General features: G+C 46.6%; 1 protein-coding gene across 1 annotated transcript in view; it reads left to right on the plus strand.

The window, feature by feature from the left end:
* Window positions 1–12406, plus strand: part of GEMIN2 (gem nuclear organelle associated protein 2) — a 55669-nt gene extending 43263 nt beyond the window's left edge. Inside the window, exons 9-10 of the mRNA XM_033950992.1 lie at window positions 1910–1968; window positions 11868–12406. Of these exons, the coding sequence (XP_033806883.1) occupies window positions 1910–1968; window positions 11868–11907 (99 nt within the window). The 3' untranslated portion in view covers window positions 11908–12406. The remainder of the gene's footprint in view (window positions 1–1909; window positions 1969–11867) is intronic.
* The last annotated feature ends 1728 nt before the right edge of the window (window positions 12407–14134 follow it).

The raw sequence follows: 14134 nt of genomic DNA on the forward strand, positions 1-14134 counted from the left end.
GTCTTTTTTAGCTGCATTATACAACCCATGCATCACTCCTCGCATGAGACCTTGAGCAACATTCCAGCAGAAAGCCAGACTAATTTTCTAGCTATGAGCAGGAAAAAAACAGGAAGGTAGCTTAGTGATAGAGGGGACAGAAAGATAAGCAAGCCAGCACTGAAGGAAGTCAGAGACGTGAGGCGATAGGGACTATGTTTACTGTTATTTTGTTTTGATCTACATATCACCATTTGATGAGGAAGGTTTGAAAGTTCCTAGTACCTGTCCCCGGCCCTCAGATCTAGTGTGTCTATGGCAATCCCGCCAAGGCCCTCGTGACTGGCGGGGCCTTACCTCTGCTGCTTCCCACACCCAGTGAGAGAGGTCATCTTTTGCTCTGTGGCCGCAGCTTGTCGAGGACCAACCTTTAAAGGTAATTATGGCAGCCTGCGTAGGATCGCTGGTTCTCTAGCAAACCTAGCAGGCTGCCGGCGGCCTCTGCAGCACATTCTCTCTGCTATGGTCTTGCCCCTTCTCTGACATCAGGGGCGGGTCCAAGGCAGAGGGAACGTGCTACAGAGGCCGCCGGCAGTCTGCTAGATTCATTAGAGCACCAGCGATCCTCCGCAGACTGCCGTAATTACTTTTAAAGGTGAGACCAGGGGGAAACATGTAGGCTTCGGTGAATCGGGCAGCACTGGCCCTATACCGCGTAGGCAAGTCAGCCCGAAGCAAAATGCTGGCATGAAATTTTTTCAAAATGCTACTTACTCCTGAGGGGGAAGTGTGTCATTAGAGGAAGGCAGCCGGGTGCTCACCTAAATTAGCCGGGCAGAGCGCCCGGCTAAAAGATGCTAGGGAGAACACTGAGGTTGGGCACCCCTGCTCTAGACGAGCTGCGAGCCGCACTCAAGTGGCTAAAGAACCACAGTTTGCCGACCACTGCCCTAGGTACATTAGATAGATTGTAAGCCCACCGGGAGAGACAGGAGAAAATGCTTGAGTACCTGAATAAATTAATGTAAACCGTTCTGAGCTCCCTTGGGAGAACGGTATAGAAAATTGTTTGTTTGGTTTTTTTTTTTTTTTAATTCTTTATTCATTTTCAAAACTACAATTGTGCACAAGAGATGATGCATTTACATAAAATATTAACATTCCAGCACATTAAACTTAATAGAAATCACAAGACTTATTTTCCTCCACCCCTTTTCCCAATTGAACAATAACTCATAAAAATACCTGTAAACAACCTATCCATACCTCTTAATCAGTGCCAAAACAAATCCCCCTCCCCCCTTCCTGGATGTGTATGTTTTCCTCATTTACATAAATAAATCAATCCTTACAATATTTAGTTAATGGTTCCCTATGTTATGTCTTTAAAATGGAAAAGTTTGTGGCCATTCAGAAGGGATATTATTAAAAAAATTTTGGAAGTTTCGGTATAGAAAATTGAATGAATAAATAAATAAATCTATTCATACCATTCAGTGTGACGAATACCATATACATATTCCTTTACCTATATGTAAAATACATGCCTCTTGCAAACAATTCTACTTTCTGAAATTGTTTCACTAGCTTGCAACCACATTTGTTGTTGGTTTTTTTTTTTAATTTGGGTTTGCAAAGCAATACAAATCACTGATGCTACATTCAAATCCATAATTGTTTTCCATTTTATAAAAACAGGACAACCCCCCCCTCTCTGCATCACATGCTTCTCTTGAAATAACCAAATAATAATGGTAATAAACAAACAAATAGACCAATAAATGAATGAGAGCTAAGTGTCCTTCATACAGTAATAAGACTTGGAAGTTATAGCTCCCATAGTCACTGCCTATTACTTTCCATGTGCTGATTTTTATATAAAAACAGCCAAGTGAACCTTTGTAAATTGCCACATTTCTTTACTTTTTAGGTGGAGCGGGAAGACGAGAGAGTGTCTGCTCTGAATCTAATGATCTGTTTGGTTGGCAGGTACTGTGAATTCATTTGTACTCTCAGCCAGGGATAGACCCATGATGCTGAGTTTAAAATGCTACCCAGGGACTAGCTGTAGTTTCTCTTGTGTCTCTGCTGCTGTTTAGTTGATAGCAGAATACTATGTTCTCTTCAGTTTGTGTGGTTTATATGTTTGATTATGGAACTTGTATAAAGTAAATAAGTTGCTGTTCATGAAAAATGTGCAGCAAACATTGTGCATAGGCAATCATTTTAATTCACTGCAGTACATGTTAGTAGTAATGTTGACAAAGAAAGATTAGGTTCTTACTAGAGAATGACACGGGAAAAAAAAAATCAGTCCCCGTTCCCGCGAGCTGGCAGGGCTTTGTTTATAAATTTTTATCAACACAACTAATATACTGCTTTATCCAAAAGCAAAAAAGAAAATAAATAGAATTTGTTGTCTGGTTTCTGCTTTCCTCCTCTTCTCCTCATTCAATTCTTTCCATCCACTGTCTGCCTTCTCTCTGCCTCTTCCATTTGCTCTGTTACTGTGCCTCTCCCTTCCATCTCTGCCCTCCCCCAATTGGTCTGACATCCATATTTTTCCCTCCGCTCCCCCCATAGTCTGGCATCTCTGTCTTCTTCCCTTCTGGTGTCTTCTCCCCACTCTCTCTTCCCCATTTCCCTTCCAGCGTCTTCTCCCCACTCTCTTCCCCATTTCCCTTCCGGTGTCTGCTCCTTTCCACCTCTTCCCTCTCTCCGCAAGCATCAGAGGAGAAGCTTCTGCAGACGCATGCAACTAAAGGCTCTGGCTGCTTGAACAAATTAAATTAAAACGCGCCAAAAAGGTAAGGAGAAGGGAATGAGGGAGATAGATGCGGTGGTATCGGTAGGTAGGAAGGAGAGAGGCGGCTGCATGCAATCGGTGACCACGCGCATTCCCTATTTTAACTGCGGAGACAAGGCCATTCACCGCTCCATGGGGCGGTGGATGACCTTGTCCCCATACGTGCGGTGAACACTTTCTTTTTCCCCATCGTTTCAGGGGGTAACAGCCACTGTGTCATTCTCTAGTTCTTACCTTGATAATCTTCTTTATCCCAGGTCAAGCAGGCAGCATTTTCTCACACATGGGTGACATCACCGACGGAGCCCCGGTACGAACCACTTTAAAAGTGCATCGCCACTTTAAGACTTTAGAAAGTTCGCGATAGCCCGAACCATGCATGCGGGAGTGCCTTCCCGCCCGATGTCCCTCAGTTTCTTAGTTTCTGCGGAGCTAAGACATTTTTTTTTTTCTGCTGTCTTCTCGATCTCGCGGCTCTCTGACTTTTCAGTCAGTTTTGTTTTTATTTTCTTTAAGTTCTTTTTAGTTAAAAAAAAAAAAAGTAAACATTTTTGTTTTCTCCCTTTCATGGGTTCGGCCCAGCGGGGCCTTTTCGACCACCTTAGCCTCGGATTTTAATTTAGCCGAGGCCATCTTCCCTTCAATGTCCCGCCCACAGACGGATTTCAAAAAGTGGGGATGTGCTCGCCCCCATCTCTGTGACTGACCCGCATCGCTGGTGTCTTCAGTGCTTGGGGCCTGAGCATCATCCCAAAACCTGTTCCTACTGTTCGTCCCTGCAGAAGAGGACTCTCAAGAACTGCCTTATTCAGCAGCGCCTCCTCTTCGGTGTCACAGTGGAAGATGATTCGACACCGCTGCCGACGTCAGCGGCTCCAACCAAATCGACACCGCACCAATCAACATTGTTGGAACCATCTTCGGTGTGAAACACTTCAGTGGGTAAGCTGGCTAAGAAGCCTTCCCCCACCCTTCTGGGCCTCAGGTCAAAGCAGCAATGAGTCAAGTCCTGCCGATCTTAAGGAGACCCAAGAAATGCTCCGCTTCAATCTCGGTGAGTGCCTTGACATTGGCCTCCTCATCGCCAGAGTGTAGAGCCACACCGAAGGTACCGGCAAAAAAGCCAGCGGTACCAGGGCTTACTCTTAAACAACAGATCCACGAGTTGCTACAAGAGGAATTACGTTCATGAAAAATGTGCAGCAAAATGCATGTGCAGTTTTAAATGCTGGTGCTGACTCAAACTCTGCCCATGTCGACACCGACTCCCCCAGTGCCAGTCCGGTCTGAACCCTTGACACCGATTGCACCAGCACTGGAGTCTCCATCGGTGCTGACACCGATGACTCGTCGACACCAATCATTCTCAGCCCAGACATCACCTGAGATGATGTCGGTGCAGTCTGGAAAGGCACCGACCCCGGACAATTCAGGATTCAGACCTATGGGAGATTCTGTTCAAGAACCTATTTTGTCTGAAAATGAGGGTTCTTCATATGACAAATCCCTTTGCCACTCTTCTCAAGAGGCTCTTCTAGTGTCTGAAAAGTTTTCTTTTTCCAAGTTTCTACGGGAGATGTCTGAGACCTTGTCCATACCTTTGGAAGCTGACTCTAAAAGATCTAAATAGTTCCTGGATGCCTTGGATTATGATCAATCACCCAAGGAACTCCTCAAGCTTCCCCTCCATGATATATTACGAGAGACTTTTTACAGAAATTTGGAAACGCCACTTACTGTTCATGTAGCTCCTCGTAAGTTGGACTCTGTATAGGGTGGTACCTATTCCTGGGTTTGACAAACCACAACTTCCACACAAGTCTCTCCTGATAGAATCTACCTTAAAGAAATCCTCGGGGGGCTAATGTGTATGCCTCTGTAACTCCTGGCAGAGAGGGCAATGCTATGGATCGGTTTGGTAAACGTCTTTACCAAAATGCTAAGTTAGCCAACCGGTCTGGCAACTACAATTTTCAATTCTCTTTCTACATGAAGCATTTAGTCAAACAAGTTGCCACGTTCCAGAAATATCTTCCAGAACGTAAGCTTCCTGCTTTCCAGCATTTCATTTCTGACCTGCTGCAGCTCCACAAGTACATGGTTCGTTCCACTTACGATACTTCACGTGCTGCGACAATGTCAGTGGCCATGAGACGTCTGGCCTGGTTTCGAGTTTCTGAGCTAGACGTCAACAATCAAGATAGGTTAGCCAATGCACCTTGTCTGGGGGATGAGCTTTTTGGTGCCTCCATGGACACAGCTACCCAGAAGTTGTCTGCTCATGAGACCAGATGGAACACTCTGGTGAAGCCCAAAAAGAAGCTTCCATTTTCTCGTCCCTTCAGACCAGCTTCTTCATATCAGAGAAGGTTTGCTGCAAAACATGCGATCCATGCTCCGCCTCAACCAAGGAGACAGAGACGGCAATAACCGTGTCAACAGCAAAAACAATAGGCTGCCCCCCAAAAGCATACACAGCCTTTTTCATGTGTTTCTTCAGAGCATAGCCAATGTCACTATTCTGCAGACTTTGCCTCAGCCCATCAGAGGTCATCTCCAGTTCTTCATTGCTCGCTGAGAGCTCATAACATCAGATCTATGGGGCCTACTATCATTCGTCAGGGTTACAATCTCAATTTTCACACCCTACCACTGGACAGTCCTCCAAAAGAGTCTGTTTTGGACCCTGCACAGTCCTCCCTTCTTCTGCAGGAGGTTCAATCCACTCCTGCTGCATGCCATTGAGGAAGTTCCTCTCAATCAGCAGGAGCAGAGATTCTACTCCCGTTACTTCTTGGTTCCCAAGAAGATGGAAGGACTGAGACCCATCTTGGATCTCAGAACTCTCAACAAATTTCTAGTCAGGGAGAAATTCAGGATGCTATCCCTCGCCCTGCTTTATCCTCTCCTCAATCAGAATGACTGGCTATGCTCTCTGGATCTCAAGGAAGCCTACACACATATTCCAATTCATCCGGCTTCCAGGAAGTACCTCCATTTCCAAATCAATCTATGTCATTACCAGTACAAGATCCTTCCCTTCAGCCTGGCATCTTCTCCCAGAGTCTTCATGAAGTGCCTGATTGTAGTGGCCGTATCTCCGTTCCCACAGCCTCCAAGTCTTTCCTTACTTAGATGACTGGTTGATCAAGGCTGTATAATCTCAGGAAGTGGTCCAAGTAACATCTTAGACCATTTATTTTCTTCAAGTTCTAGGATTCGAAGTCAATTTCCCCAAATCGCATCTTCTTCCAACTCAACATCTGCAGTTCATTGGGGCAATCCTAGACACCACTCTCATGAGAGTGTTTCTTCCTCAAGATCGCCTTCAGGCTCTCATCCGCATTTGTCAGCAACTGCTTCCTCTTCAATCCATCTCAGCAAGGCACATATGATGGTTCTGCTCGACCACATAGCTTCTGCCCATGTGACACCACTGGCAAGATTACACTTTCGTATTCCTCAGTGGACCCTTGCTTCGCAGTGGTCTCAAGTGACAGATTGTCTCTCACAACATATACCTGTGACCTCATCTCTTCTGCAGTTCTTCCAATTTATCCAGAGGTCTCCTTTTTCTCTTGCCCCGTCATCACAAGATCATCACGATGGACGCATCCCCTTATGCCTGGGGGGCTCAAATGGACTATCTTCCAGGGAATAGAAATTTCACGTCAGTTTCCTGGAACTCAGAGCAATGTTTTATGCCCTCAAGGCCTTTCATCATCTCCTCTGCCCTCAAGTCCTCCTCCTTCGCACAGACAATCAAGTGTCAATGTACTACATAAACATGCAAGGAGGCACAGGCTCTCTCCTGTTATGCCAGGAAGCCCAGAAAAACTGGACTTGGGCAACCGCTCGCAACCTTTTCCTAAAGGCTGTCTACATTCAAGGGGAGAAGAATTCCCTAGCAGACTACCTAAGCAGAATTTTTCAGCCTCACAAAAGGACTCTCAACTCTGCCACTCTCCAGTCCATCTTTGCTCAATGGGGCACTCCACAAGTGGAATTGTTTGCGGCTCCTCACAATCACCAGTTGCCCCAGTTTTGCTCCAGGCTTTACTCTCCTCTTCATCTGGAAGCAGATGCCTTTCTCCTGGATTGGCCAGGCCTGTTTCTATATGCATTTCCTCCAATCCCTCTCATGTTGAGAACTCTGTTCAAGTGAGAAGCAGCCACCATGATTCTCATTGCTCCACGGTGGCCCAGACAACATTGGTTCTCCCTTCTACTTCAATTCAGGTCCAGGGAGCCCATACCTCTTCCAGTATTTCCTACTCTGCTTACTCAGAATCAGGACGTTCTTCTGCATCCCAACCTGCAATCACTACACCTGACAGCTTGGTTTCTCTCTGGCTGAATCCATCTAACTTACATCTTTCTCAGCCTGTTCAACAAATTCTTGATGCATCCAGGAAACCAGCCACTCAGCAGTGTTATTAACAAAAGTGGACTAGGTTGTCTTCCTGGTGTCTCCTGCATCATCACGATCCAACTTCCTTATCAGTAGATTTGGTATTGGATTATCTGCTTCATCTGTCTGATTCTGGACTCAAATCTACATCTGTCAGAGTCCATCTCGGCACTATTACAGCTTTCCACACGCCAGTCGAGAGAAAGCACAGTTACTTACCGTAACAGGTGTTATCCAGGGACAGCAGGCAGATATTCTCTACATGTGGGTGACGTCATCAACGGAGCCCCCTAGCAGACGTTTTCGCAAGTAGACTTGCTTGAAGACCTTCAGGCTTGCGATTGGCCCACGCATGCGCGTGTGCCCCTCCTGCCCTGCTTAGGGCATGCGTCTCCTCAGCGTGTCCTCAGTTCAGATAGCAAGCAAAGAAGCCAACCACGGGGAGGTGGGTGGGTTGCGAGAATATCTGCCTGCTGTCCCTGGATAACACCTGTTACGGTAAGTAACTGTGCTTTATCCCAGGACAAGCAGGCAGCATATTCTCTACATGTGGGTGACCTCCAAGTTAACCATAATGGGATGGAGGGAAAATTGGCAATTTTGGAGAACAGATGCTGCAAAACAGATTGGCTGAAGCGGCCGTCACGCCTGGAGAAAGCATCCAGACAGTAGTGCGAGGTGAATGTATGAACCGAGGACCAAGTGGCAGCTTTACAGATTTCCTCGATGGGAGTCAAGCGGAGGAAAGCAACAGACGCCGCCATCGCTCTGACTTTGTGGCCCGTGACTCGATCCGGTAGGGAGAGACCAGCCTGAGCGTAACAGAAAGAGATACAAGCGGCCAACCAGTTAGAAATGGTCCGCTTAGAAACAGAGCGACCCAAGCGATTGGGATCGAAAGAGATGAACAGCTGGGGAGCAGTACAGTGAAGAGCGGTGCGCCTCAAATAGAAGGCCAGCGCATGCTTACAATCAAGAGAATGCAGAGCCGCTTCTCCAGGGTGAGAATGGGGCTTCAGAAAAAACACAGGAAGAACAATGGATTGGTTGATATGAAAATCAGAAACAATTTTTGGCAAGAACTTAGGATGGGTGCGGAGGACCACCTTATCATGATGGAAGACAGTGAAAGGGTGGTCCGCAACCAAGGCTTGAAGCTCACTGACCCGACAGGCAGAAGTGAGAGCAATAAGGAACACAACCTTCCAAGTAAGATACTTCAAGTGAGCCCGCACTAGTGGCTCGAACAGGGATTTCATCAAATGTGCAAGGACCACATTTAGATCCCAAACCACTGGAGGAGGTTTAAGGAGCGGATGAACGCGGAAAAGTCCTTTCATGAAGCGGGAAACCACAGGATGGACAGAGATAGACTTCCCATCAATCAGCTGATGAAAAGCAGCAATGGCACTAAGGTGGACACGAACCGAAGAGGACTGGAGTCCAGCGCCAGATAAGTGTAGCAGATAATCCAGGACAAGCAGACAAGGAGGCAGACAGAGGCTCCAGTTGTCGAGTAGCACACCAGGAAGAAAAGCGGGTCCACTTCTGATGGTAACATTGGCGAGTGGATTCCTTCTGAGACGCTTCCAGGACATCCAGGATTGGGAGAGCTGGAACGAGGGAATTAAGTCTCGAGGAACCAAGCCGTTAAGTGCAGAGACTGGAGGTTGGGATGAAGCAGAGAACCCTGACTCTGCGTAAGCAGAGAAGGAAAAATAGGCAGAGGAAGAGGCTCCCTGGAACTGAGTTGCAACAGAAGGGAGAACCAAGGTTGGCGGGGCCACTGAGGAGCTATCAGAGTCATGGTGGCACGCAAAGACTTGAGGTTGACGAGAGTCTTCAGAATCAGAGGGAATGGAGGGAACGCGTTCGTCCAATCCAGAAGGAAGGCATCCGCCTCGATCCTGAGGGGTGTAAACCCTGGAGCAGAAGCGGGGCAACTTGTGATTGAGGGGGGACACGAACAGATCGACGTCTGGAGTCCCCCAAAGAGCAAAAACCTAACGCAGGGTCACGGAGTGGAGAGACCACTCGTGAGGCTGCAGAAGACGACTCAACCTGTCCGCCAGAGAGTTCCGCTGGCTCTGAATGTAGATAGCACGAATGAATATGTTGTGGCGAACATCCCAATCCCAGAGCTGCAACACCTCCTGGCACAGGGACTTGGACCCCGTGCCCCCCTGCTTGTTGATATAATACATGGCGACCTGGTTGTCCATGCGAACCAGCACCACTCGGTGCGGAGCAGGTGACAAAAAGCTTTCAGAGCATGGAAAATTGCCCGAAGCTCCAGAAGATTTATGTGACAAAGGCGGTGGGCATGGGACCAAAGACCCTGGGTGCGCAGACCATCCAGATGAGCCCCCCAAGCATAGGTCCGTCGTGAGCACCTTCTGCGGAGGAGGAGCATGGAACAGAAAACCTCTGGAAAGATTGGAAGAGAGCATCCACCAACGGAGAGACTTCCTCAACAAAGGATTCATGACAATGCGTCGAAAGAGAGGATCCCGAACCTGGTTCCACTGGGATGCCAGAGTCCATTGAGGAATACAGAGGTGAAGTCTGGCAAAAGGAGTCACGTGAACCGTGGAGGCCATGTGACCTAGGAGGACCATCATGAGCCGAGCCGGCGCCGGGTGCAGATGGGTCACCATTCGGCACAAACGGATAAGGGCCTCCTGACAAGGCCAAGGCAAGAAGGAGCGGAGACGCACCATGTCCAGGACCGCTCCGATGAACTCGAGAGACTGGGACTGGCAGAGGTGGGAAAGTTCACCTCGAACCCGAGACTCTGGAGGAACAAGATTGTCTGTTCCGTCGCTCGCAGGACTTCATTGCGAGAGGACGTCTTGATTAACCAGTCGTCGAGGTAGGGAAACACCTACAGGCCACAGAGGCGCAGGGTTGCAGCTACCACAACCAGACATTTCGTGAAGACCCTTGGAGAGGCCACCAGGCCGAAGGGAAGAACACAATACTGGAGATGGAGATCCCCCACCCGGAATCTCAAATACCGGTGAGAGGCCGGGTTTATTGGAATGTGCGTGTACACCTCCTTGAGGTCCAGAGAGCACAGCCAGTCCCCCTCATCCAAGAGGGGATACAACGTGGGAAGGATGAGCATTCTGAACCGTTCCTGCACCAGAAACTTGTTCAGAACACCGTGGTCCAGGACTGGACGCAGATCGCCCGTCTTCTTGGGTACCAGAAAGTACGGGGAGTAAAATCCGGAGTTCCACTGTTCCTTGGGAACCTCCTCGACCGCCCGAAAGTGAAGAAGAGCCTGAGCTTCCTGCAGAAGGAGAGGAAGCTGAGACTGAGCAGAAGGAAACTCTCTTGGAGGCAGGTCCGGGGGTACGCAACTGAAGGGGCGGGAGTATTCCTCCTTGATGATAGACAGCACCCAACTGTCGGTGGTAAGATTTTCCCACTGGGCATAGAAATGATGGAGACGACCCCCGATGGGGAAGGGGGAAGGCTCCATGAGGAAGGGAGCCCGAAGGCTCAGACTGGAATTGTCAAAAAGACGGCCCAGTCTTCGCTGGGGCCGACGGCTGAGTTTTTGGTTGACGTTGCTGCTGCTGCTGCGGAGGCCGTTTTGAAGGAGGCTTAGAGAAAGCAGGAGTGGATTTCTGTGGATACCTCCGGAGAGGAATTTTATATTGGCGAGCTGGAGGGGGCTTAGGTTTAAGTTTCACCAGAGACACAAAGGACCGCTCGTGGTCCAAGAGGCATTTCGTGGCTGCCTCGAAGGACTCATCAAAGAGCTCATGACCCAAACAAGTTAAGGCATCTTGTTTCCAATAGAACGATTTCCAACTGGCTGGCTGCCTGAATCTCGTTCTGTTATGCTGACTGGACTGGCACTGAAGAGTTGTGTCACAGCCCACAAAATTAGAGCTATGGCAGCTTCTGTTGCTTTCCTCATATCTACTGCCATTGAGGAAATCTGTAAAGCTGCCACCTGGTCCTCAGTTCATACATTCACTTCTGTCTGGAGTCCTTCTCCATATGGGATTGGCACTTCGTCCAACCAGTATTAGAAAATTTATTTTCCTAAAGGCCAGCTCTCCCACCATCCCATTTCTGTTATCTTGGAGGTCATCCATGTGTGAGAATATGCTGCCTACTTGTCCTGGGATAAAGCACAGTTACTTACCGTAACAAGTGTTATCCAGGGACAGCAGGCAGATATTTTCACAACCCACCCACCTCCTAGGGTTGGCTTCTTAGCTGGCTTATCTTAACTGAGGGCAGGAAAGCACTCGCGCATGCGCGGTTTGAGCTATCACAAACTTTCTAAAGTCTTAAAGTGGCGATGCACTTTTAATTGGTCCTTACCAGGGCTTCATCAGTGACGTCACCCATGTGTGGGAATATCTGCCTGCTATCCCTGGATAACACCTGTTACAATAAGTAACTGTGCTTTCTATACTTGTTGGCTTTTGTCTACTCCTCCTTTTGTGGTCCCTTACTGTTCCAGCTGATTGTCCATATAGGTTTCTCTAACTAGTCTAATATCCAACCCTTCCTTCCACACTTCCTTTACCTTTCAAAGTGTAAAGTACCTTTAAATTCCCCAGTTCTGTCCAAGAAAAAAAGCCTGCGTTTTGAACACTTCTTTTTTGCTATCCATGTCTGATTTTTCTTTTTTTTTTTTCACAATAGGTATTTTGATCAACATGATCTGGCCGATGATGAATCTTGATGCACTCATATACTAGCAATGATTTTCATGGACTTCACTGGTTATTTTCAGATGCGGTTTTACCCAGAGACCACTGATGCTTTGGGGCAAGATTACCCAACCAGTCTCTGCTTTCCCCACATTCCACATCCATTTTTGAGAATCTGGGAGGAGGGGGGGGCAGTGAAGGCTGTTGAGTATTTTTAAAGTAAATTTGTTTTGTTTTAATTTTACAATGGAATCAACTTTCAGAGAGAATGACTAATATGATCTTACTGAACTTATTTTTTTCTGATGCTTATGTAAAAATGTTTGGAAGCTGTTAAGTGCCTTTAAGTTGTTTAAGTTATTTGCTCTTCAGTAACTTCAGCAATAGCATCTGTATCATGGCAAAATGGTACATCATATTCGGTTCATACGTTTCAGGTAGCAAGCATGTACCTCAACCGATTTCAATAGCAAACATTACATTTTTTGTAATAGATTTTTGTAAATAAAATTTTTAATTGAAATACTGAAATGTTTGCTTGGATCTTGTTTTTATTGTATTTCAATTAAAATATACCCATTGTAATTGAGGAGGAGATATTTATCTTAAAAGTAAATGCTTCCATTTTCTCTTTTGATGTGTGATGTTTCTACCTGTGTACATAGAAGTGGAGGTCATGCAAAGTGGAAGGCAGTAGTAGATTTCCCTCTGCTTCCTATACCAGATGAAGTGTTTAGCATATAAACAAATGGGGGAAAAACTCCGCTTGGCAACACGAAGGTTACTAGAATATGCCAAAGAATAAAATTATGGAAGATCACAGAAAGTTAATTGTCTATAGAAAAAGCCATTGTGAAAATGTAGCATGACTGGCAGAGTAGTAAACAGATGAACAAGTCTAACTTGCATAGCTACTAGATTTGTTCTTGCAAAATAAAAAGGACACGTGGTCCTGACCTGTTCCACCCCACCCAAACCTAGTCTCTTCTTTGAGTCTGGGCTGCGTCTGGAGGGCCTACAAGCATGCGCGGATGCAAAGCGATAACATCACTCGCATGTGTGCAAATTTGTGATGTTATCGTGTCACATTTGCACATGCTCAGTGGCTCTCCAGATGCAGCCCCAAGCTCAGGGCCATCCAAAACCCAGCCAAACTACCAGGTTTTGGAAATCCGTCGGGGCACCCGGACAGTCCTCTAAAAAGAGAACTTGTTTGGGTTTTCCCAGACATCTGGTAACCCTAAATTTGCATGAAGCTGAAATATTGTGGATAACAAGGATGAACTTGTTTGTGAATACCTGGTACAAAATAATATGGAGCAGTTGAATTAAACATTTTCTGTGTACCAGACCAGTTCAGTCTCTGTATCCTTGCACAAATCTGTGAGAGTATGTAGCAGAATATATAGTGGTAGAAGTTTGACAGTTGTGCTGTAAATATTAGTGCTAGGGTCTCTAGAATTAGAGTGAGACCCCTTAGCTGGAATATGAAGCAGTGGCCTAGAATTCTAGAACTGACAAGATAGATTATACCAACACTTTCCAAACTTTTTGGGCTGTGACCCCATGCTTGTAGCTAGTGATCTCCTAACTTCACATGGTTGTGTCAGAATGATGCATCTATGAGGGCAGTTTGGTAAAACATCGTTAAATATTTTTTTTTAATTTGATAAATCCATATTTTTCTAACAGGATGGGAAAACTGGAAACTTGCTGAACTAGGTGTACAGCTCTTGAGGGAGACTGTGTTGAGAAATGTAACTTGTTTGCTTTATTTATATATATATATATATATATATATATATATATATATACACACACAGTGGTACCTATATACCACTGTATATATATATATATATATATATATATATATACAGTGGTACCTCGGTTTTAGAGAGTTGCGCGGGGACAGAAATCCCACCCGTCCCCACCCGTCCCCGCCAAAATCCCACCCATCCCCACCCGTCCCCGTGAGGAATCCCTCCGTCCCCACCCGTCCCCGTGAGGAATCCCTCCGTCCCCACCCGTCCCCGCGAGGAATCCCCTCCGTCCCCACCCGTCCCCGCGAGGAATCCCCTCCGTCCCCACCCGTCCCCGCGAGGAATCCCCTCCGTCACCATCCTTCCCTATAAACTTCAGAAATAGTTATTTTATTTAATTATGCTACTGAATTAAAGGCTCTGGTAGAGACCCATTTACAAATAAGCAAAGAGACTATTAATTTGGAAATATTAATTGGGAAGAATACATACTTTGTAA

This window comes from Geotrypetes seraphini, chromosome 7, assembly GCF_902459505.1.
Source record: "Geotrypetes seraphini chromosome 7, aGeoSer1.1, whole genome shotgun sequence".
In the NCBI taxonomy this organism is placed as follows: domain Eukaryota; kingdom Metazoa; phylum Chordata; class Amphibia; order Gymnophiona; family Dermophiidae; genus Geotrypetes; species Geotrypetes seraphini.